Genomic DNA, 26,047 nt, shown 5'->3' on the forward strand with positions numbered 1-26,047 from the left:
CGAAAATGTTGAGGTATGTAGCTATCACTGGTTAAAATAAAAAGTAGTATAGTTAGATAGTAAAGCTTATTTTGCAGTAATTTTTTTTTATTATTTTGGAAACTTTCAATATATATTTTATTTTATGAACTAAAGTAATAATAGTGGGCAGCATGTAACAGTTTTTAACTTCTATAACTCATTTTTCATGGAATAGTTTCACCGAATATTTTCTGGCCGGGCATGGTAGCTCACGCCTGTAATCTGAGGACACTGGGAGGCCGAGGCAGGCGGATCACCTGAGGTCAGGAGTTTGAGACCAGCCTGGCCAACGTAGTGAAACTCTGTCTCTACTAAAAATACAAAAAATTAGCCAGGCATGGTGGCAGGCACCTGTAATCCCAGCTACTCGGGAAGCCGAGGCAGTAGAATCTCTTGAACCCAGGAGGTGGAGGTTGTGGTGAGCCAAGATCACGCCATTGCACTCTAGCCTGGGTGACAAGAGCGAAACTCTGTCTCAAAAAAAAAAAAAATTTCCTTTTGTCTATAGTTTCTGTGTAGTGAAAATACAGGTATTTTGATTGTTTGTTTGGATTTGATTTTTTGAGGGAGTACTTATTCTTGCTTGTTAAAATTGGCTTAATGAGTTCATTTTCTGATGAGTAGTTATGTTAGAAAGGCCATTACAAGGACTTTTTAAAAATTATTTTTACATAAGTGTTATTATTCACTGATGGAAGTATTGATTTGCTTTTAAAATATTGGGAGAAAAATCTGTGTTTTTAAAGGATAACATCAATAGTAACAAATCTCCAAGCAAACTTGTTCTGTACCTTTAAATAGTTATAGTTCTTTTGACTAATACTGCCTTATATAGATAATATACATACTTTTATAACTAGAAAATGTTATATTTTAAAGCTATACCACTTGTTAACCTAAATTATATATAAGAAAATACTTGTTTCTAGTTATTCCAGTTTCACTAGTTCTAAAACTAGCAATTTTGCAAGTAACATTATTTTTATTTGACATGTGTTTTTTGCCAATTCTAACTTATAGTTTTTTAAGCCTTGCCTGTAATTACTTTTAGCAGAGAGGAGAGTTTCAGGAGTGGAGCTAAACCCCCTCTGAGAGCCAGAGATTTCATGGCCACTAACCCTGAGCATTTAGAAATCCTGAAGAAGATGGGGGTGAGTTTGATTCACCTCAAAGATGGGAGAGTCCAGTTGGTCCAACATGCAATCCAAGTAAGACATTGCTACACTAATTAGATACCGTCTCTGCCCTGCTTTCTTTGGTCGCATGAGCTTTAATAAGACAATAGATTTCAACTTTCTAAACACTTTAAATATATTGTTTAAAGTGAGAGAATGAGAATTTTAGGACTTGGAAGTATCTTGGAAAGTCACCTAATTCAACTCCTTTATAGTATAAATCAATTAAATAAATCAGAGATAGGTTGGGTTATTTGCTGAAGTTAATATAATCAAATGCAGGACTCAAATCTAAATTTTCTGTTTCTCAGTCCATTGGCTTTCCCCTGTTACTTTTATTTACAACATAACTTCAAAAGCTAGTAATTAGTTTTAATATTCATATCTCCATGTTTTACATCATTTTAGTCTCCAAAGAGCTATACTGAATCTTAAGTATTTTGTTTATCATAGGCATTTATTTGTCTGTGCCTAGGAAAAATAACATGTCTGAGGAATTTTTATTGATTTTTACTTTGAAAGTTTTTATAACACGAAGTCTTTAAATTATTTACCTTATTAGTGTATTGACTCTGAGAAAACCACAGTTTGCTGAATAATTTTTAACCTAGAACCATATTCAGGTATCCCTTAATCTCAAATTCAACCCTCCCACAACTTCATCACACCCTCAAGTTTTCATCTTATCCATATTCTTGCCACATCCTTCCTTCTTTTAAGAGTATTCTTCCTTCTTCCTTATATTTTATTTGGCCTCAGTGGGAGTGGCATCTCTTGTGACATTGCTTTTACTTAGTTAGGCTGCCAGTGGCATAATTACCGCCAAGTGGCCTCTTAATCCTTATATGATTTAACTTTTCTGTAACTATTGGCTGAACCCTTCATAAAACATTTTCCCTTCTTGGCTTCCCAGGATATTTCAGAAACAAAGTTCTTTTTCTACTTCACTGTTTATTGCTTTGTAGCTCTCCTTGGCACAACCACTCAATGTAAACAGTTTCCAAGAATCTGGATGATATTCTTTTCTCTATGTACTCTTCTTCAACAGTGTCACCTATTTCTACAAGCTTAGCTATCATCTTTATACATATGACTTCCTAGCTATATATGTGAATCCTGATTCCTAACTTTACTATTAAATTCAACTTTCATCTACCTCTCATACATCTTGCATCTCAATCTCAATCTGTCCAAACTTGAATTATCTCTTCTTGTTTACTGTCTTTCTACCCTCACCTCAACCTATGTTTCCTTCTTTGGCTCTCCATGTCAGTAAAACCTGTCATCATTCTTTAAGTCATCAAAGCTGGAAATTTCAGGATAGGTTTGAACTCTTCTTCTCTCCCAGTTCCTCTTATCCTTTTCCATCCTCTAACTTCTATCATGTCTTGTTGGTTTTTCCTGTAAAGTATCAGGAATCATCTTATTTTTTTCTATTATAGTCATTCTTCAACTTTCCCTCTGTTAAGACTCAAGTGTCATTCTAAATCTTTCCCAGGTACACACAAGCAGAATCAATTGTTCCCTCATCTGTGCCCCTTTTCCACTTTCCCACTTCAGAAGTTTTATCATAGCTAACTTTACATGTCTTTCTCCTCCAGACACAAACTTCTTAAAGGACTGTCTCTCCAATGCCTAGGCAAGTGCTGAGATGGAATAAGTGCTTGACAGATATGTTTTGAATCAAATTGAATCTGGTTGTTCACTATTTCAAGGAGGGAAAGTGTGGGTCAGGTATGAGGTTTATTTCTTCAGAGGGAAAGCCAGTGGGGAAAATAAGCAAAATGAGCATTTGGGCATTTGTTAGAAGTCCAGTTCTCAATCTGAATCGAAAGTGGTTTATAGAATAGCGAAAGTGACATTGATAAAAAATACAGATAAGTTATTTTCAGAAATACTATTTCTGAAAATATTATTTTTGAGTACAAATAAGGTCATAAATACTTGGTGGTGACCTAAAGTGAAAGAAGAAGTTGTAGAGTAGAATACTGTAGTACAGTGTCTTTAGGAAATCAAAAAACTGGTGGAAGCTTCCAGAAAGGAAGGATAAAATGAATTTGTTTTTTTCATAGGCTGCTAGTTCAATTGACGCTGAAGATGGGTTGAGGTTCATGCAGGAGATGATTGAATTGTCAAGTCAGCAACAAAAAGAACAGCAGCTGCCTCCACGGGCTGTACAAATTGTTTCCCACCCATTTTTTGGCAGGGTAGTATTGACTGCTGGACCAGCTCAGTTTGGGCTGGATCTGTCTAAACATAAAGAGGTATGTATACTTAAAATATAGTTGTTGAAACTGAATTTAAAATATTAAGTATTGCCTTATTTCTTAGTCTCTTCTCTAATTTAGTAGTTTTAATTTATTTTAAAAACTGAATAGTCAATCTCCTGGATTTAAGTAAAGTAAAAGCATGTCTTGAAAACTTTGAGTCATAATTTATGTATATAATATGCTTATAGAATTTTAACTAAAATATTATTCAGGTTCTATTCAATTTCTTGGTCTCTTCTCTAATTTAGTACCTGTAGTTGACCTAAAAATGGTTTTCAGACTTTCTAAGAGCCACTAGAACCTTTCTTTGAACAAAAGTCTAAACCAGGAGCTTAATGTAGAAAACAGCTAAAAGCACAGAAGCTCTGGCTCAAGTGACTGGAGAAAGCCTGGGACCCTGAGGTTCCATTGGGCAAACTTTGAAGATCATTAAGCTAGTCCGTCCTCTATAGTTATAGTTATAACGTAGAAAACAAAGACTTACATAACTAAACAATTCACAAGGTTATCTAACTGATTGCAGAGCTGGGATCAGAGCCCAAGTATCGTGACAATCTAAAGCCAATGCTCTTTTCACTCTGTTACTGCTAATTTAGACTTTTTTCTCATGTGTGTTTTAAACTATGTAGAAGCTATACAGATTGATTGATTCATTCAACTGTTGATTGAGTGCCTAGTATATTCTGTGCACTGCTTGCTGTATCAGTTTACAAAACCAATGAAGATCCATGCCCTTATGGAATTTACATTTTAGTAGAGTGAAGGATATTAAAACATCTTTATAGTAACGTGTTTAAAAAAATTAGTTCCTTGGTGGATTTAATTTTTCTGGTAAAAAGAACTGCTTACAGATTCATATAGATTAAGTCCATTTTTTTCCCCTCTTTCAAAAACTTTTCTTGTTACCAATGATCATTTCAAATTGGTTCCCAGCTATTGTAAATGTAGTGAATCTGCCTACAGGTCCCAACTTTACCGCTTAGTAACATTGTGTTAACATTGTGAGCAAATTACGTAACCTGAGTCTCAATTTCCCCATATGTGAAAGGGAAATGTTATTTGTATTGTTTTGCTCAGGGTCATTATAAATAACAGATTTTGTAGTTTATATAAAAATGTTCTATAAACTGCAAAGCACACTAGAAATATTGGTTGAGTACTGTGATATGCAAAATGTTTAAAACAAAATTTTATGGTGAATATATGTTAGATATGTTATCATTAGAAAAGAAATGAGTTCTAGTTCTCTTAAAACTCTAGATATTGAGGTTAAATGACTTGATTGCCATTTGAGAAGATTAAAGTATTTAAGTTGCTTTTATTTCTGACAGACAAGAGGATTTGTTGCAAGCAGTAAACCATACAATGGTTGTTCAGAGCTTACTAACCCAGAGGCAGTGATGGGAAAAATCGCATTGATACAAAGAGGACAGTGCATGTTTGCAGAAAAGGCACGCAACATCCAGAATGCTGGAGCCATTGGTGGCATTGTTATTGGTAAGTAATCATGCATGTCATTGTGTTGACTGAAGGGGAGATAATTTTTAGGATTTTTTTCCTTTTATTTTCTAAAATTTTATCAAAGAGTTTGTCATAGTTTTTTTTTTAACCTCACCTAGACAACATAAAGGATAGGTAATCCAATGACTCTTAATTTCTAGATATCTAACATCTTTTTAAAAGTCTAGATTTGAGTTTCTGTATATTAATGTTAGTGAAAATACTTGGGGTTAGGTGTGAGGGTGGGGTAGGACTGAGTGGTAAAAAAATTCAGTACCATGGATAAGAAAAGGTGCCCATGAGATCCATAACCCCCAAAGGGCAAGAATTACACTGTGCCACCTCCAGTGGGGAGCCATTGAAAATTTCCATTACTCCACAAAGATGCAGGCTTTGGAGGCAGACACATGAGAGTACAATTCCTGGCTCTACCACAAAATTGCAGTGTAACCTTGGCCTAGCTTCAGTTTTTTAATTTGTAGATTAAATAGTAGAATATTTTTTGATTTGATAGTAGAATATTTTTTGAGCTCCAGTGGAAGTGATAATAAATATATTTTAGGTGATTGTAAGGTTTAAAGATAATATATATAAAATTTATTGGCATAATAGCAGACATAGGATAAGTACTACTGTAACAGGGTTTACAGTATTGCTAGCAGATCTTTATCCCCTTGGATCTTTTTCCACTGAAATGACAAATTACCACCTTTAAATCATCTTACCTATATGTCTCAACTAGTGGGTTTTGCTTTTTTATCTTTCATAGACAATCACTTATATCATGATAAACAGGCCATGACTATCAGGGGAAATATAAATTTTTCTGTTTTAAAGTAAATAGGAGTTTACATTCAGAAAGAACTGAAAGACCTGGGGTCATATGCTGATTGTGAGTTCTTTTGTACAGCTTCTCTCACAGGGAAATTCATTTTGGATTCCCCCCTCCCCCGCCACCCAATAGTTAAGGTAAATTAAAAAAAAATAATTGTTCAGGTAAAACAGAATATTAATGCTTATTATGTTGATCTAATGGATGCATAAATTTTATTAATAAACATTAGGAGAAGTCCTGTTTAATGACTTAAATCAGCAGTTGGCAAACTACAAGACTATAGGCCAAATCCAGCTCATTGCCCATTTTTGTAAATAAAGGTTTTATTGGGACACAGTCGTGCCAATTTGTTTGTGTATTGTCTATGACTGCTTTGAACTGCAGTGATGGAGTTGAGTACTTACAGGAGAGAACTGCAAAGCCTGAAATATTTATTCATCATCTAGCCAGTTACAGAAGAGATTTGCAGACCCCTGACTTAAATCATCCTCTTTATCCTTGGGTATTTCCCACACTTAGATTAGTTTTATTGCAGAATTTAGTATATTAACCATCACTATCATTTTGAACATTTCTTAACAAGACTTCAAAATGAAAATGTAAAGTATAAAGTGTAGAATTTATGCATTCATGTTTAAAAATATTTCTTTGTGTAGTATTTTGGTTTTTTATATTTTTCAGTGAAGTCTAATTCTCATGATCTTCTATAGTATGCAATAATTGTCAATTTTTGTTTTGTTTGTTTTGAGATGGAGTCTTGCTCTGTTGCCCAGGCTGGAATGCAGTGGCGTGATCTCGGCTCACTGCAACCTCCATCTCCCAGGTTCAAGCAATTCTCCCTGCCTCAGTCTCCCGAGTAGCTGGGATTACAGGTGCCTGCCACCACGCCTGGCTAATTTTTGTATTTTTTTTTTTCTTTTTAGTAGAGATGGGGTTTCTCCATGTTGGCCAGGCTGGTCTTGAACGCCTGACCTCAGGTGTTCCGCCTGCCTCGGCCTCCCACAGTGCTGGGATTACAGGCGTGAGCCACCGAGCCTGGCCCGTCAAATGTTGTTTTTGGTAGCTATTAGTTGGAAAATGCTATACTGGGTTCTGTGGATAAATAAATAAGAGATGATGATCCTTACTCTCAGAAATTTTTTTTTTTTTTTTTTTTTTTTTTTTGGAGACAGAGTCTTGCTTTGTCACCCAGGCTAGAGTGCAGTGGCATGATCTTGGCTCACTAAAACCTCTACCTCTAGGTTTAAGTAGGTCTTGTGCCTCAGCCTCCTGAGTAGCTGGGATTACAGGCGCGTGCCACCACGCCTGGCTAATTTTTGTATTTTTAGTAGAGAAGGGATATCGCCATGTTGGCCAGGTTGGTCTCAAACTCATGGCCTCAAGTGGTCTGCCTTGGCCTCCAAAAGTGCTGGGATTACAGCCATGAGCCACCGCACCCAGCCAAAAATTTAATTTTTAATGAGAAACTCTTGTGTTGACTTCTTTCTCCTAAGTTTTTTGTTTCTGACAAAGCATTTTGTTTTTATTTGTTTTAATTGTATATAAATGAATAAATTAGGAATTAGCTGTTTTTTGTTGCAAGGGTTAGAAGTACGAATTATCTTAGAAATCATGTGGCTGCAGGAGATAATTACATTGGTTTCAGAAGGGAGGTTTTTTCACTACACAGAAATTGATTATTTTTAACAAATTAAACAGTACAAATACAACTAGGATTCACCAGGTGGTAGAAGTGGGAACTAAAAATCACCAGGATCCATGATAGTGAATGTTTTTCACTTTTCTCTCTGTATCTCTACCTCTGGGTCCTTCTGAACTTTTCTTCCCTGCTTCTCTTTGCAATTCTGCCTCATTTTCCAGCTTCTCACCAGCCTGCTCTCTCTTTGTTCATCAGTTCCAAAATGGCCATTCTAGTTTGCAGCCTCAGCCCCTAAGTCTGTGTCATTCAACTGGACTATAACCCCCGGCTAACTGAAACAGTCTTTCTATGTGCCAGTTCCAGGTCCCCCAGAGAGACTCAGGGTCAGGTAGCCATCTTTGTCTAATCAATTATTACCAAGAGGATGGGTCATACATTCTGCACTTAGCAGGACCTATGAGAGTGAGCACCCTGAGACAGGACAGACAGTTTCTTCTGGGAGACTGGCATGCGAGTTGGAGGTGGTCGTGATTGTCATCTCTAGTAAAACAGCATGTTGCTGGTACTACTGCTATTAATAGTTCTACTACTATTATTTAACCAATGCAAAATAGCAATACTGTTTAGTTTAGCTTATAGAGGAAGAAGCACTATAGTCATAACTATTCTTTGTGTGCATTATATAAAAAAGAAATGTCCATTTTTAGTTTGGTAAAACAATGTAATCATGCCAGTAGTGGAAATTTTCAACAATAAAATTCATTTATAATTCTGTCACTGTAATCTAAGTCATTGATTTTTTTCATTTCTAGGCTTTTCCATAAGCATATGAAATTTTTATAGTCATAATCATAGAATTCTGTATTCTACTTTTTAAATGGATTATTATTCTGTGTGTCCTATCAAGTAGGTCATTATAATTTACTTATAATGGTATACAGTTGTTTACAATTATAAATAGTAAAATTATTTGCGCATAGGGCTTTTTGCTTCTTTTGAATTATTTCCTTTGGATACATTTCTATGAGAATTAGTGGGTCCAAAAATTATGTTGGTTTTTATGGTTCTTGATGCATAAAATTAATTCTGTCATTGTAAAAAGTCAGTAACAATTAATAGATAGATCTTTTTAATGGCTGGATGTTTTGATGTTCGCTGTATTTATTTTCTGGCTAGATGACAATGAGGGGAGCAGCAGTGATACTGCCCCTCTGTTCCAGATGGCAGGTGATGGAAAAGATACGGATGACATCAAGATCCCCATGCTGTTCTTATTCAGCAAAGAAGGAAGTATCATACTGGATGCCATCCGGGAATATGAGGAGGTAGAAGTGCTCCTTTCTGATAAAGCAAAAGATCGAGGTAAGAGTAAAATACCATTTGTTTTTTTATGCAGCTTAGTATTAATTTTGCTAGTTTGATAACAAGAATGAGTCACAAAAAATTTTTTTTGGGGGTTCACTGGGAAAACAAGTAAAACTTTTAGAAGATGATTTCAAAATATATTTTTCTTTTGGAAATAATAATAAAACATTTATTTTGCTTTCTTTTCTGAGTTAGGATGTTTTTAGACATATGTTTTTATGTGTGATTTGTAATTTTTGCCATGAGTCTGTTCAGGTGATAAAAATACAAGAGACTACTTCAGGAAAGCCATTTTAACATCTGGAAATGTTCACCATTTGATTTCACTGATACTACATCTTACATGTCTTTTATAAGGAATAAGAAGACATATATAGAATGTTGTATACAATATCATAGTAGTTGGTCTCAACAGGCCACCTATAATCAAATGACTGCTGTCTTGGTGAAGGCAATAGAAATCTAGCAGCTTCTTCCCAATGAGATCTAAGTTTATCACATGGATATAAGAGTTACAAATGGCTGTTTCTGAAAAACAAGATAGCATGTCTTAATTTATGAGAGTAGATAGTCTTCTGTAGGCCAAAATGTTCGTTAGTAATTTGAAATCTCTTTGAAACCCAAATTACAATATAAATGCAAGGCCTTACTAGTATTCTTACATAGTTTCACATCCAGGGATAGAGGAGAAATGAGGGAATATGAGCCTTCAGATCTTGCTTGGGGTAGCAGTCTTTCCTGTCTGCTGGAGAGACCTGAAGAGAGAGCTAAATTTCTCCCATACCCTTAAATAGATGAAGTTGCGTAATAGTACAGGGTTGTTACATCCCCTGGGGTGTTTGATAGATATGTAGGAAACTGATTCAATTCAATGTGACTTCCAAGTGGGACATTAAAAAAAAATGTTCAGTGATAATCATGCTAGCATAATCATGCCAGCCTAATTTTGTCTTCTTGTATTGCTTTATTCTTCTTTGAGATTCTTTGAAATGTCAATTATTTATGAGCAATGGAGTGAGCAAGTAGGTTGTTTGTATATAACAATGTATAGATGGAAACCGAACAGAATACAAAGGTTTTCTAGTCTTAAATCCTCTGTATACCTGATTTTTTTTTCCTGGGCCCTTTTCTAAACTCAGATCTTCTTGCCTACATATATGCATTTAGGCACATCTAACATAGGCAATTATTATTTCTTGTAACTCTTTATTATTTCATGTAACTCTTTAATGCATTTGCTTTTTTTCCCCCTATTTTGTGCTACCACTGGAATTTCAGCAGCAATATTAAAAGGTAAAATGATTCCAAGCTACATTATTAATAGTAGTAAGTATCTTGCATTAACAAGCCTTAAATTATATACGTATATATGTATTTGTGTGTGTGTGTACACACACACAAGTACCTATATAATTTTGTTTCAGTGGATACCATGATAATATCTTGTGTAACATAATTAGATTATTTTCATATCTAGTCAGCAGTCACATAATTTTTAATTGATCCTGTCATAACAAATTCTAATAATTATACATCCCATATAATAGATGAATTCTATGTGTATGTCCGTACAAGAGTCACTCTAACAAAGGCATTGTTGTTTTAGTATTTATTACTTTGATCACTTTTTATTTGAACACAATGTAAAATATTTAAAGTATTGACTTGTTTTAAAGGCTCGTGTGTATGTATGGTACATGGGTTAGGACTACAGGATTATGGTAAAGCATGTGCTTCCTATACTAGAGAAAGGGTATGAGACATGATTAATTCTACCAGAAAATAAAAATTCTTGGTGAACAGTATCCCCTTAAGGACCTTGCATTAAAAGGGCATTATTTAAAAGATATTTTTTGAAAAGTTTAGTCTATAAATTTATTGAACTGTGATTGTTACAGAGTGATCTTTTGATAAAAGTATTGAAAAGCCCCCTTTTTGTGTAATAGCTCTTTATAGAACTGTACAGCTATATTAATTAGCAACAAGATACAGTCTAATTGTTAATATTTATTAATGTAACAGAAATCAGTGATAATAATGTTACGAAATCAACAAATGTATTCACTTAGGATATCCTAAGAAGCTACACAGTCTGTAGTGGTTATCATTTGTCCTATACCATTACTACATACATCAGTGTTTCTCCCCTGCATCAGAATCAACAGATACACTTGTTAAAAGTGTTGGCTCCTGAGTCCTGCTGCAAATATTCAATCAGACTTTCTGATTCAGACTTTATGATTGGGAATCAGAATCTGAAACTTCAAACGAACATCCCAGGTGATTGTGTTGTAGCTGCTTCCTCAGCTACACTTTGAGAAATATTGAACAAGATTCAGAGAGCACCCCTTTTCTGTCTCTCAGCTATGTGTCAGGCCATATTGTACCATCACGGGTGCTAGTTAACAGATTATATAAGTACACTAAGTAACAACATCCTTAAAATCTGAACAATAAAATGTTCTCCAGATTGCCTTTTCTAGAAATGTCATTCCACAAATACATATTTTTCCGTATGAAGTCACACAATACTGATTAAGAAGTCCTTTTCATATTTAATACAGAAAATAGAAGCCCTTAAAAAGCCTTCACTCCTGTCTTCTTATTCTGATAAGTCCATGCCGTTAGTATAGACATATCTGAAACTGTTCTGCTAGCAGAAATTTTCTGGTCATCTTAATACACATTTAGAAGCCAAAAAGCATTAGCATTTTATCAAGTGATGTTGCTTCCTTAGGTCAAACCTGTGACACTTCTGAAAGTTAAGCTATCCACAGTCTATTGTTGAACAGAATTTTCAATATCATATCTCTCAGTGTTTCATTTTTCCAAAATTTCAGTTTGTAAAGGTACTTAATTATTCCAACCCTGTGCCCACAAACAAAAGGCAATGTTTTGTTACCTTTAGGTCCAAAGTGAAGCAGTTTACAATTAAGAGTAAATTTCCTTTTTTCAATAATATTTCTCACAGGGAAAAAACATCAGCATTTTTAAGTTCCAATACATCGTCATGCTTGCAACTTAGAGTGTAAGCCTATAGTGCCTTAAGGGCTCTAGACAAATGCTTTCAAGCGACTGTATTTGTGTCTATCTGGTAAAGAGCCAGACAGAGAAAATGGAGGAAAGAAAAAAAAAAGGTTCCATCATTTGCAATGCTCTGATTTAAGTCAGGCAGGGTCACTTTTCCTGATTATCCCCCACTGAACTTGGTTGGTGTGAATCTGTTCTACAGCTGAACTGCACACCTTAAGTTGCTGTTGGAAAGGATTTGATTCCTAGGAGAAAAATCTAGTACATATGCAGATGAACTCTACCTGGAGAGAAACATCTGAAACATTCTTCTTAGCAGAATTGATACTTAATCTTCCCTTCTCCATCCAAGACATGTTTTCTCATGCATTTTCACATTTGCACCATCTCTTCCCTTTATCTGGAAGTTCCCTATCAATCGCTTTTCCTCCCCCATGGCCCTTTTCCTCTTGGAGACCATTTAGACATCCTAAATTTCAAATGCCACCTTCTTTATGAAATTTTTCTTATTCTCCTAGGTAAAATTTAAGGGTGTCCTTTTAATACAGTTCTACTATGATAGTTAAATAGTTCTTTACCTGCTCCTCATCTCTATATTCCTTGCTTTCAGTAAACATTTAATGTACAGATTAATGAATGAATGAATGAATGATTGGTTCTAAAACATCCAATCTCTAAGTCTTTGCCAAGATTCACTTCCTCTTTTTTTATTAAAACATACTGATTTTGTTTCTCTGTATTTTGAGATTTTCTCCATTCTTTCTGTGTTTCTGATGTACCATTCCTGAATTTAATATTGTGGTTGTTATGCTCTTAGGACTTTGATCTCACATACTGGTGAAAACAGGCACCTTAGGATCAAGATTTGTAGCAATGTGGCAGACTTTAACTCTTCTATCTTTTTGTAGTTCTCTAACTGCCATTTTTACTTTCCTGATTGTTGCTTTTATTTCTGGTTCCATAGCTCCTTCAGCTTGCGAAAACCAAAATATTTTCTTTCATGGGCATCTTCTTCAAAGTTCTTCTCTCTGTCTCTGTCTCTCTCTCTCTCTCTGCTTCTCTGCATTTAAATTTAGTTGGCCCCTGGTGACTTTCCTATAGTGCTGCATAGAATAGTTATTGGTATCTTTTTGAAAACTTTATAAAATTAAACTTGTAACAAATTAAACAATCCAGAAGTGTATTAAAAACTTTTAAATAATCTCTCATCTTTCTGAGATAACCAACCAATGTTAGCAGTTTGATGTGTAATCTTTTATATTCTTCTTAGTGCTTTATACATTTCTAAATATATGTATCATTCAGTAACTTGCCTTTTACAGTTAAAGCTATATTAAAGACATTCCTTCAAGCTAGTAGGATAGCATAACTTATTCTTTTGAAAGCTGCATTATGTTTCGTATTATGACTGTACCATAATTTATTTAACCATGTCACCATTAGGTGTCCAAATTATTTCCAGGTTTTTGTTTTGCCACTGTATACAATGATGTAGGTAACATTCTTATACATATCTTCTTAGATACGCATACTTTTTCTAGAATATTGAGATTTACTAAAATGAAACGCTGGCAGAAAGGATATGGGTCTTTTTCATTTTAATGGATGTTGCAAGTTGCATTCCAAAAAAGGTTGTAGCAATTCACATCCCTTCCAGCAAGATATGAGAGTACATGTTTCTTCCTATTTTAGTCAGCATATTTCCCTTTATAGGTATATTTTTTGTTTTTTCTCTTTATGGATTGCCTAGTCATACGTTTTGCATTTTGCCTTCTTTATATAAGATTCTGTGTCTTTTCTAGATATTTTATAGGACCTCTCTGTGTGTGTGTGCATTTCCTATATTTACATACATACTCATAAAGAAATAGAGGTTCTATAAATTATCTAGAAAAGACACACATATAGGGACAGAGGTTACACACACACACACACACACACACAATTTTCCCAACATGTCATCACACAATTTTCCCAACATGTCATCTTTTCACTTTGTTTATGTAACTTTCATAACATTTTTAGGTAATAAGAAATATTAATTCCTTTAAGGCTCCTGGGTCTTCTGTCTCACTTCAGAAGATCACTCCATCCTATTTTTACATGATATTTTCCTAAATTCTTCTGGCATTTTTACCATTTTTTACATTTTGGTCTCTAAATCATATGGAATTTTAAAATATAAGTTAGGAGTCTTTCCAATTGAGTTGTCAGTTACTAAATACCATTTATGAAGCAAACCACTCATTTCTCCTTCAGTGAAACTACCATCTTTGCTATATATCAAACATTCTTGCATAGTTGGATCTGCTTCTAGACTTACCCTTCTCTTCTACCAATCTGTTTATTCCTGTGCCAATCATAAAACAGTTTGCTGTTTTGAGTACATTTTATTATCTGATAGGGCAACTCTCCCCTCACTGATTCTTAGAATTTCTTGGCTTCTCTTTGACATATGCTGTTCCATAGAAACTTTAAATTAATTGTATCTGGTTCTAAAACGAAAACAAGAAGTACAAATGAGATTCATTTTGAAATTATATAATTGCATACTTTACATATAAATTTGGAAAATGTTAAATATTAAGACTTTTCATTTAAGAATATACCTATAGATTTAATCAAATCTTGTTTTATGTTCTCATTATGATTTTATTTAAGCAATATGGGTCTTATACCTTTTATAATAAATTTAATTCTGTGTTTTGTAGCTTTTATTTTTATTATGAAAAGGTTTAATGGTTATATTTTTAGCTATTGTTACTACAAAGGAGTTATTGGTATTTGCATAGTCTTCTTACCAAATTTTTTTATCAATTCTAATAGTATTTTTTTATTAAAGTTGCTTTGACAGTGTATGATCACAATATGAAAATACAAATAATTTGATCTTTTTCTATATTTACATTGATTATTCTACTTTCTTGTCCGATTACGTCAGCTAGATTTCCAAAATAATATTGTATATGTAACCCTAGGAGAGTTTTTGATCACAAGCACAATCTTCATTACCAGGTAAAACAACCCTACACCTTTTCCTCTCCTTCTAATCTGGAATAATACAATCTACAAAGAAACTTAGAGATTTTTCTTTTTGTTCTCTGTTGAATTTAGGGAACCTAGGATAAATAAGCTGTAAGTAGCCAGCTACCTTCTTTCTTTGGTCTGCACCATTGGTTTCCCTAATTGCCTAATTAAATTGTAGCTTTTTCACAGTTTAGAAGACAGAGATTGTGTGGAACTCCTCAATCCACCCCCCGCTGACCCTCCCCTCCAAAAAAAACCCCTAAGAATGTAAACTTTCAGAGTCAAGTAATCCCACCTAATCAGGGTGAACATATATGCATTGTAGGGGCAGAAAGGGGTGATCCCTTTCCTCCCCATCATAAAGGGTTACAGCTGACACCCCTGGTTAAAAAAAAACAAAAACAACAGGTTAACAACAGAAAAGCATAATAATTTTATTATGTGTACGTGTGTGCACAGGAGCCATACAAAATATGAAAGGGGATAGGTGGTTGAAGCTTAAATACCGTCTTCTTAGGGTAGAGGAATACTAGGGAATGAAGAGGTCCAATGCTCAGACAATGATTGGTAAAGGATTCTCTTTGCATAGTATCTAGAGAAAGTCCCCCAGTTAATCTCTCAGCTGTCCTCAGAAGAACAGAAGAAAGGTCTGTTTGGGTGTGGTGAGGACCCCTAGTCTCTGCTCTTCTCTGATGGCTCATTTTTTTCTCGTTATTTGATGAGAGTCCTAGGGAGGGATTCTTGAGACAATTGCATTTCATTTGGAAAGAAGCTTCCTTAGATAAGAAAATTCCAGAGAGAATCCCCCCAGTTGCTTCAGGAAAGAGGATCAGAGAGATAGGGAGGCAGGGGAAGGTCAGAGACAGACTTTGGTTCTGAGGCTTATTTCTGAGACCTTTCAGTTTTCCAAGCATTCATCATGCTGAAGCACCATATTTTGGGGAATTGTTTTCTGTGCCCCAACGGTACCCACCCACACCTTCCTGCATGTCTACATTTCCTTTGTTTTTTTCTGGTTTTTAAATAAATCCTTTTCCCTCCTTTGACATTATCTTATACTTTAAACCCCAGCTCAAGTGTCACTTTCTGAAGGAACTTTTTGAAGAAACTTCTCAAATCTCCTTACAGTTCTCCCTCTGTATCTGTGGGTTCTGCACCCATGGATTCAACCAATCGTGGATAGGAAATATTCAACAAGAAAAAAGCATCTATATTGAACATACAGAGACTTTTTTTCTTGTCATTAATCTCCAAACAATACAGTATACCAATGATTTGCAAAACATTTACATTGTATTAGGTATTATAAAGTAATCTAGAGATGATTTAAAGTACATGGGAGGATGTGTGTCAGTTATATGCAAATACTGTGTCATTTTACATAAGGGACTTGAGCATCCAACATCCTCATCTCTCTTTCATAACGTGTCACAGTTGAGTTTTCTATTTATTTTCCGTGATTATTTGTATAATATCTTTTTCTCCCGTTGGACTATAAGACCCATAAGAGCAGGTATAGCATTTGGTATTGCTCCTCATTTTATCCCTAGCACTATGCAAATGATGACTTGGAAGATATTCACTGGCCAACTGCATCACAGAGGCAGAGACTGAACAGGATGTAGCATGTAGGCGTCGATGCTATTTAAGCACTTTCTTGTAGGAACCCTAAATAAAATGCCTCTAGTGGTTTCACTGTATATTCATTATAAGAAGTTTAACCCACTCTTCAGCCTTCCAGTGGATTTTACAATGACTGTATCTTATAATTCATAGGCCTAAAATAATAGAATTTTATAAATAATCTCAGTTCTTGTCTTGTGAAAGTATTTCTGATCAGTCACATTAATACCCTTAGTCATTCAAAAAAATCTATGTTATCTGTATCTTTATGACTTACTGAGTAGGAATTTCACTTTTCAAAGGAATATTATTTAAAAATATAGCAATGATATATGCTGTTTAAAATTGATTCTGTTTAATATGTTCTTATGCATAAGCTTTAGGTATCTAATACATTTTAGCCATACATTGCAAATCTCTATATATTTTAATATTATTATTGGTTAGTGTACTTCTTGGCTTACTAATGTCCACTGACGTCAGTCTTAGTTATTGTCATTCCTTCCAATTTGGAAGAACGTTTATTTTCTAACACTGACACATTTTGCACAGTGAATCTATAGGAAAATGTGACTGCATAAAGACAGTCTTCATTTCAGTGCTGATGCTCACCATTCTGCATTAACATGATTCTCTTTCACGTTTTATTTCATCTTCTTGCAAAAACCAATATGCTTTGGAAAGTGTAATAGTACATTTTTTAGAGAAGTAGCATGAGGTTTGTTTCTTTCTCATACAGATCCTGAAATGGAAAATGAAGAACAACCATCCTCTGAAAATGATTCTCAGAATCAGAGTGGTGAACAGATTTCATCAAGTTCTCAGGAGGTTGATTTGGTTGATCAAGAGTCTTCTGAGGAAAATTCTCTAAACTCTCACCCAGAATCATTATCTCTAGCAAATATGGACAATGCTGCAAGCATTTCCCCTTCTGAACAGACTTCTAATCCCACAGAAAACCATGAGACTACAAATCTTAATGGTGAATGTACAGATTTAGATAACCAGCTTCAAGAACAATCAGAAACTGAGGAAGATTCCAATCCTAATGTTAGCTGGGGTAAAAAGGTCCAGCCTATAGACTCCATATTAGCAGACTGGAATGAAGATATAGAAGCATTTGAAATGATGGAGAAGGATGAGCTATGACTTGCTAAACAATCTGTTGGTAGGTATTTAAAAAGAAAAGGTAAACTGTGTGTGGTTAATAGACACCCTAATACTAAGCAGGCTTTCTAATGGGAGGCTTTAAGTATGGTGATGAACAACCACGTTCTGACTGGCGTAGTTATCGTAGGAATCTGGAGCATGCTGTGTTAGAATTGACCTTGTTTAAAACTGTCCCATCAAAAATGGAAATCCACAGTTCCCCCTTCAAATGCAGCACTGCACCACCCTGCAACACCTCAGGCCAGGGAAAGATTACTGAGCATTCCTGCGAACCAGATTTCTGTAGTCTCTGGATAGACAAGAAACAAAATTCATTTAGTAGTGGAGTGGGGAATAGGAGTTTGGATAGCCTTCTAATTAAAGGAAGCTCGCCTTTCTTGGTTTGGGGGTTAGGGGCTCTTTTGGGAAGATGCATCCGAGTATTGTGGCATTCTGATTATGCTGCCTTCACAAAACACTCTAAGTGACCTAAGTGGTTATGAAGCAAATGCATTTATGGTGAAAACAGTCTTTGCTCATCGCTTTCTCTTGTTTCATTTAGTGACAAATGATCAAGATGACTTGATTTTTTTTCCTTCTTAACAATGTCTTTTTTATTTAAACCAAAGGTGAAGCCAGTGTACTTTCTCAGTGAGTTCTCTGCATAAAGACTAATCAGTGGGACCAGGTAAAAAGGTCATATAATACATTGTGGAGATTGCTTACTTAATACTTCTGAAAAATGGAGTAAGGGAGAAACTATAATGTTGCAATATGAACCTCCCATTGGGCCTTCCATAGGGAAAGCTGTGACTACTCTGAAATGGAACCTAGCATTATATCCTTGTAGGGTAGATTATAAATCGTTTCCAGTTCATTTCTCTTAGAGGTGATTACCTCTAGCCATCAGCCTTACTCCATCCCATGTTTGGTATGCAATTTGAGCCACAAGGCTCATATCGCCAACAGCTATATACATTTTGTTCCATTTTTCTGTCTTACAGAGCCATGATAAAACTGTGGTTAGTGATTTAAAATTCCTGGAGTAACTACTGTTTTTCTCCTTTGAAACTTAGGTTTCTAAAGTTGCACCTAAGGAGTCTGTCACATTTTCTGTTGAATCATGGTTTTTGTTTTTGTTTTTAACAGATATTCCTTCTGATACAGACTTGAAAATTAGTCTATGGTGACCTGTGTTTAAAAAAAAAAAAGTACAATACAAGTACATATAGCTATATAGCTTAATGAGAACTCCCCCCCCCCTTTTTTTTTTTTTGGTTGTTGTTGTTGTTGTTGTTGTTGTAGTAGTAGTCTGGTGCTGGCCACATTTAAGTCTTAAAAATTTTTAAATTTTGTTGTTGATGTCTGTAGACAGCCCTGTAGTTGAAATCATGGCTTTATTCATTTTATTTATTTTTTAAACTTGCCTGAATTAGTTCTAAAGGAATATTTAAGAGACGTAATTTTCTTCTCTTTACCATAACATTACACAAAACTTTTTCCTAAAACACGGTTGTGAGGTACTGATGAGCTATAAGTGGAGCTGTTAAAAACAGCAGTGCTGTATTGTAGTTTTGTATATTCGTGTACAGTATGTTTAGATCCCAGGTAAATATATTCTTTTCTGAGAGGATAAATACCTGCATTCAGATATTCCAGGTAAATATAATTGAGTCAGGGAGTAGTAAATCTGATGGAGAATTCACTTTGGGGAGGGGGAAAAAGAATAGTATGCAAGACCGTTATTGGCTTTTAATTAACCAAAATGGACATTTTTAGTCTCTCTGCATGTGAGATTTGGTGTAACAAGATAGAACTATAATATATATATAGTATACGGAAGGATAGATATAGTGCTTTGTTCATTTTAATTGCAAAGCTACCGAAATAGCTGAAGCTTAATTACTTGACTTGCCTTGATTTATAGGACTGGGGCTTGAAGAAAATGAGCAGATGTTCCTCTAAGACATTGATTACAGAAGCCTTATATACATGGATTTGATTTTGTATTTGTAGCTGAAAGTCATTGTTGTCTAAAACTAACTTTTCTAAGTTATCAAAACAACCTAATTTCTTTTCCAACAAGGAGAACTTAATGGCATGAAGGATTGTGTGACACATTGGAAAAGCCAGCTTACTGCCACTCTCTTCCTTTGGCCATTAGAGGGAGGTGTTGCCTTTCATTGACACTTAGAAGCAAATTTTTCACTTGTTTAGAAAAGTAAATCCTTAAAAAAAGAAAAGGAAAAAATTTAACCAATTTTTCTTAATACCCAGAAGGAATTATACTCAATATTTCCCTAGTTAAGAAAAGAGGATATAATGTTCGTCTAAAAAACTCCAACGTTGTAATCGACTCTACATTCATTTACTTACTTGACATACTGCCACAAAGTAGTTTTTGAGTTCATTAAAAATTCCAAAGGCATTAGTTGTTTTTTTTTTTTTTTTTTAGTGTTTGGTTTTTTAGTTAACTTCTATAGACATTTTAGTAACTTGCTAAAGATTCAGGGGATTCTATGAAACCCCGAATTTAGAAACATCTGGTCTACCTCAGTTAAATGTTGACTGCTTAGAAATATAGCCGAAGTGATCACCACAGCCATAAAATTGTTTAAGAAAGATTTATGTAATGTTTACAAATCTGGAATCAAGTAAGGATTTTAGCTGAAAGTTAAGAGATATTAGAGCAAGTATTTAATTCAGGTATTTTTAAGTTTTAAAACTTAACCTGTTTACCTACTAAAAATAAAATAGCTAGAGTTTTTTTCTGCATATAAAAGTTCAATTGAAATGATATGCCCTTATTTGCAATACTTTTCCCATAAAGTTTTAAGTGTGAAAGAATTGTAATTTACTAGATATGTTTGGTATGGGATATTTTGTTAGGCAAGTTTTCTTGTTTCTTCTTAAATTGCAATAGGCTTCCAAAAAGAGTATAATTGTTTCAGAACAAATTAACTCTTGGCATTATATGTCTCCCTTTTTCTTTACAGTATTAGTAAAATGAAAAATTGTACACTTTCTGATTTTAACTTCACTAATGTAATTACTCTCTCAAGAAGCTTTTAAAATTTAAATTACCATCACACAACCTTTTTATAGTAAAGCCAACATTTGTTCTCTCACCAAACCCCATGCCAAATTCATCATGAAGAGAGCTCAGCATAAGTAATTCAAATACTGCTTATAATTTTAGAGGGGGGTAGAATTTAGTAAATATTCCAGCCGGTCGTTTTATGCACAAGGCTTCAGTCAGAACATAGAAAAAAAAAAACATTCTGTGAATGAAATATTGTATGTTCAGATTTTATAAAAGACATTTTTAAAAGCCCGATTTACAGCCGTATATTTTCTTATGATGTAATTTATGAAAAAGATGTCTGTACTAACAGGTGCTGTAACACTACTGTTGTTGGATTTTATTGTTTGGTGATAAATGTATACAATATTTCTAAGGGAAACTATGTACTGTGATGTAAAAGTCTGGGCAAAATGTATATAATCCTGTATATAATTGTGTATTTGATTATAATTACTGATTGTAAAGATTTAATAAAATATGTAAATATTCCAGTTTAGTTTTAATTTGAATTTTTATAATCACTGTGCATATCTTTATACTTTTATGTCTTGATGTTTATCACTCTGTTTTCCTTTTTTTGTGTGTGTTTTTTAAACTTTCATTTTATCCTCAGGGGAGTGAATTCTGGGGACATTTTAGGCTGTAGAAACCCAAGCTTGTGGACTAAAGTAAGGATTTTGGACTTTGTTCTAAGAAATCACTGAAGGTTTTTCAACAAGTCAGTAGCATGCACAAAGGTAATGCTAAGTGAACAAAACTCTAGAATTGTATATAAATTATGATCCAGCGCTTGCTCACTCTCTCCATACACATATATACATACACATTTTATATATACACACACAAACATATATACAATGACATTGACTCATTTATTCAACAAAGACTAAGCACGTGCGTGCCTTCTGTATGCCAGGCACTATTATAGGACCTGGGGTTGTAGTGGACAAATGGACAAAATGTAGTAAAGAAGATAGAAAATAAAGTAGTAAATAAAAAGGACAATGAGCTTATGAAGAAAAAATTATGGTGAGGGGATAGAGAGTGACGGAAATCATGGAGTGAGTTAAATAGCCAAAATACTAACAGTGCTTATCTTGGATTGTAGGCAATTGCTATTTCCTTATTTGTATATGTCAGTATTTTCGTAAGTTTCCAAAATAAGCATTATGCTTTTAAAAATAAAGTAGTTTAGGTCAGCAAAAGAAGAGAACATGAAAAATACACACAAGGTGGGGCCTGGTGGTGCACACCTATAATCTCGTCTCCTCCTCAAGAAGCTGAGGTTGGGAGGATCACTTGTGCCCAGAACTTTGAGACCAGCCTGGGCAACATAGGAGACCCTGTCTCAAAAACAAAACAAAATCACCCCAGAATCCTCCTATCGCGTGTTTCTGCACGATTCAACCAATTCCATATGTACTGCACACCTACCATGGACATAAGCAGCATTTGGCTGGGACTCAAAACCTTGAGAGGATGTGAGGTTTACCAAGAAGACTGTGTGGAATAGGGAAAACCTTGAGAGGATATGAGGTTTACCAAGAAGACTGTGTGGAATAGGGAAGAGAGATCTAAAATAGAGCCCTGAGATTCCTAGAATCTGGGGACAGCAGAGGAGGAAGGACTTTTGTAGAAGGGAATGAAAAAGAGCAGTTGGAGAAGTGGGAGGAAAACAAGGCTGGAGCAGTGTATAAAAACCAAGAAAGCATTTCAAGGAGGGAGTGGCAAATAGCCTGAAACCCCTAAAAAGTAGTTTCTTGGTTTTAGCAACCTTTTCTGAAGTCCCCTACCCCACTAAATATCCACAGGAGACAGTGGGTACTTGGTGCAGGCAGACTGTTGCTATGGAAGAATGTGTGGCTCCATCTTTTAACATTTGAGAAAAACCAGAAATTCAGGTGAAGTCTTAGTTTAAGACATTGTTCAAGTTAAACAAAATATATGTGACAGCAATGGTCTCCAGTTTGCAACCTCCAAGCTGTCAGATCCCTACCTCCACATGTGTATGTACAAGGAAGACCCCATTCGTTTTTAGAGGATCATTTACGAATTTCCAGTTCCAAATTTATCATATGCACCACAGACCTCTTTCAACTGTTGAGATTTTCATATGTCTTAACGGCCCTGGTGGTGATTAAGTGGCTTTTTAAATGTAGATTATTCATTTAATCAAGTAGGTCAATGGAAAGTGGACATCCATTCACCTTCCTACAATTACTCTTTTTAAAAAATTTTTTTGAGACAGGGTCTCGCTATGTTGCCCAGGCTGGAGTGCAGTGGCTGTTCACAGGTGAGAACATAGTGCACTGCAGCATTGAACTCCTGGCCTTAAGCAGTCCTTCCACATCAGCCTCCCAAGTAACTGGGATTACAGGCACCTGCCACCACGCCTGGCTTCACCTTTCTACATTTTCTAATGTCAATCTTTGAGACCATCTTTAACCTGAGGCAATGAAAGTTTCTCTCTTGAATCCAGTTCAGGTCTTGCTTCCATCAACTGGTCTGGCCAGACTGCTGACTCAGCTTCACCCCACCTTCTTCCTTCTGTGGTTCCTGGTGGCTCACTGTCTCCAGGAGCCCCATCCAAGCCACATACTCCCCTAGGGTGTATCTGTAGGCTTCTGCTCAGCTCAACAGTGGTTCCTTCAAGTTCCAGCAACACCTCAAAGAGGACTGGTCCAGGCCAGCTCTCTAATAAGCTATATGAACACTGGTATCATCCTTGCCGTCCTAATAATAAAAAGAACCAACACTTTTTCTTTCTTTTTTTGAGACAGAGTTTTACTGTGTCATCCAGGCTGGAGTGCAGTGGTGCAATCTCGGGACACTGCAACTTTTGCCTCCCAGGTTCAAGCGGTTCTCCTGCCTCAGCCATCCTAGTAGTTGGGATTACAGGCGTGTGCCACCATAACCAGCTAATTTTTGTATTTTTAGTAGAGATAGGATTTCGCTATGTTGACCAGGTTGCTCTCGAACTCCTGACCTCAAGTGATCTGACCGCCTCAGCCTCCCAAAGTGCTGAGATTACAGGTGTGAGCTATCGCACCTAGTCAGAACCACCACTTTTTGAACCCTCACTAGGCATTAACATATACAGAGTGCTCTACATATGTGATTCCTTATCCATATGGCAACCTTGCAAAATATCTATAATTTCATTTAAGCGGCTTGCCCAAAGCCACAGAGCAAGTTAGATGGGCCTGGGATTTGAACCTGGATTAGCCTGATTTCTGTGGTACAGACTGACTCTCCTAACTATGCACAATTATCTATTTGAACCAACTGTGTGTAATATGGCTGCTATGAAGGCTGACTCAGATACCCTTACAAACAACATTCACCTGCCAACCAGCCAGCTACCAAAGGGATCTGGGAGTTGAAGGTACTTAAAGGACCTGCAGTGGTTGTAGTGGACAAATGGACAAAATGTAGTAAAGAAGATAGAAAATAAAGTAAATAAAAAGGACAATGAGTTTATGAAGAAAAAATTATGGTGAGGGGCTAGAGAGTGACTCCCCAAAGGGGTGGGAATAGGAGAAAGGACTGCTTACAGCTTCCGGCCTTATGGTCTCTTGAGTCAGAGGATACTTATCAGACTTCAAAATGGTAGATACAAGAGACAAGTCTTCTTGTTTCCAAGGCAACTACCAATTTCTCTGATCTTTGGTTCCAACATTTAATCATCTGCTGTCACAATGGCCCCACCTAGGAAACATCTACAAACCACGCCAGAAACCCATGTATGTGTTTTACCAGCTTATCACTGGCTTGGGAGCCACTTGAGAAAAAGGAAAAGTTTGGCCTCGTCGCTATTGTCTCACCTCTGCCAGTGTCTAGCTCTTGAAAGGCACTCACTAAGCTCTTGTGGGGTGAACTGAATGAAACACCTGGTTCGGAATGAGTGGATGTTTTCTGTCACTTCCCCAAATCACATTTATCCTGAAAGGGCTAGGATTTGCAATCACAGAAATGTCAAAGAAACGATGTGCCAATTTTGAAGACAGTTGTATAAAGGTAGCCCTAAAAATCTTTTTTTATTGGAAGTAAACATTGAAGAGAGCGCAATTCATGTGAGGGTCTCAGAATTTTAGAGCCAAAAGATTTTTTAAATTGTCACGCCATTGATTCTCCTCATTGGACAGAGAAGAAGACAGATGCCAGAGGTGGGAAGTGACTTGACCAAGGTCACACATCTCCAGAACTGATTGTGCTCTTAGGCAGCGTGAAGGTTCTGGCACAGCTGCTTCACAGTCATCCTCAGGCCTTACAGCCTGAGTTCCTCCACTCTATTCAAGTTAACATTCAGCCAGAGGGATAATTACTAACTTCAGAACTTCAGAGCTGCCCCTGAGATGCCTTGGCAAAACTCCAGGGCTCCACTGAATACAGTGTAAAAACTACTGACTTAGATAATGTATTGTTCCTCATTTAAACTTTTAGCACGTTCAAGCGAAAATGTCTTTTAATTCCCTGAAAACTGGCTATTCTGATTAGCAGCCTTTATTCTCTTCCTTTCCTGATGAGTAAACTCATTAATGAAAGAATACATCCTGTACTTTCTTTTGTGTGTTCATCTGAATTAACGCAAGTGTGGGCAGAGCTCAAAATGCTGAGACCAAGATACAGATCCTTTGCCGGGTGGGCCTTCTTGTGGATCTCAAAGCCAAGGATTCCCAAGCTTTGTGGTGATGACAAAAATGGTCCTCTTTAGACCAAAATCACTGAATGTGACATTCTAAATTTGAAATTCTGAGTAAGAGCTACGGGAAAGAATAGTAACCTGTTTATCTCTGTATTGGTAAGGCAATAATGGAAAATTCTAGGCTAACCAAGTGAGAGACATCTCATTTTAAGCCAGTACTTTCTAAACCTCTGTAAGGCTGAGCATGGTGGCTCACACCTGCAATCCCAGCACTTTGGGAGGCCAAGGCGGGCGGATCACCTGAGGCCAGGAGTTCAAGACCAGCCCGGCCGACATGGTGAAACCCTGTCTCTACAAAAATACAAAAATTAGCCGGGCATGGTGGTGGGCACCTGTAATTCCCAGCTACTCAGGAGGCTGAGGCAGGAGAATTGCTTGAACCCGGGAGGCAGAGGTTTCAGTGAGCCGAGATGGCACCACTGCACTCCAGCCTAGGCGACAGGGGTTATGGGTGGGACAAAAACAAAATCAATCTTCTGCGAAACTCTCTACTATCTTTGTAATAATAATGCTCATTTATTGGCTGTTTACATTTATCAGGTACTTAGAACTTATGGTTTTGTAAGACCTGTGTGAGACAGATACCTTTGTTATTCCCATTTTATTGATGAGAAAACAGGCTT

The 26,047-nt window shown here is 35.9% G+C and overlaps 1 protein-coding gene across 9 annotated transcripts in view; it reads left to right on the plus strand.

Annotated features, from left to right (window-relative positions):
• EDEM3 (ER degradation enhancing alpha-mannosidase like protein 3) overlaps positions 1–21,210 on the plus strand; it is a 65,939-nt gene extending 44,729 nt beyond the window's left edge. For 2 of the 9 annotated variants that reach the window (XM_009240132.4, XM_063726181.1), the window contains 5 exons: positions 1,073–1,229; positions 3,269–3,460; positions 4,798–4,963; positions 8,617–8,802; positions 17,225–21,210. In XM_009240132.4, coding sequence (XP_009238407.1) covers positions 1,073–1,229; positions 3,269–3,460; positions 4,798–4,963; positions 8,617–8,802; positions 17,225–17,634 — 1,111 coding nt within the window. In that variant the 3' untranslated portion in view covers positions 17,635–21,210. Of the gene's footprint in view, positions 1–1,072; positions 1,230–3,268; positions 3,461–4,797; positions 4,964–8,616; positions 8,803–10,083; positions 16,779–17,224 lie in introns of those variants that run through there. The other 7 variants (XM_063726174.1, XM_054524236.1, XM_063726176.1 and 4 more) reach the window with 7 other exon arrangements.
• The last annotated feature ends 4,837 nt before the right edge of the window (positions 21,211–26,047 follow it).

This window comes from Pongo abelii, chromosome 1 (assembly GCF_028885655.2).
Source record: "Pongo abelii isolate AG06213 chromosome 1, NHGRI_mPonAbe1-v2.0_pri, whole genome shotgun sequence".
Taxonomy (NCBI): domain Eukaryota; kingdom Metazoa; phylum Chordata; class Mammalia; order Primates; family Hominidae; genus Pongo; species Pongo abelii.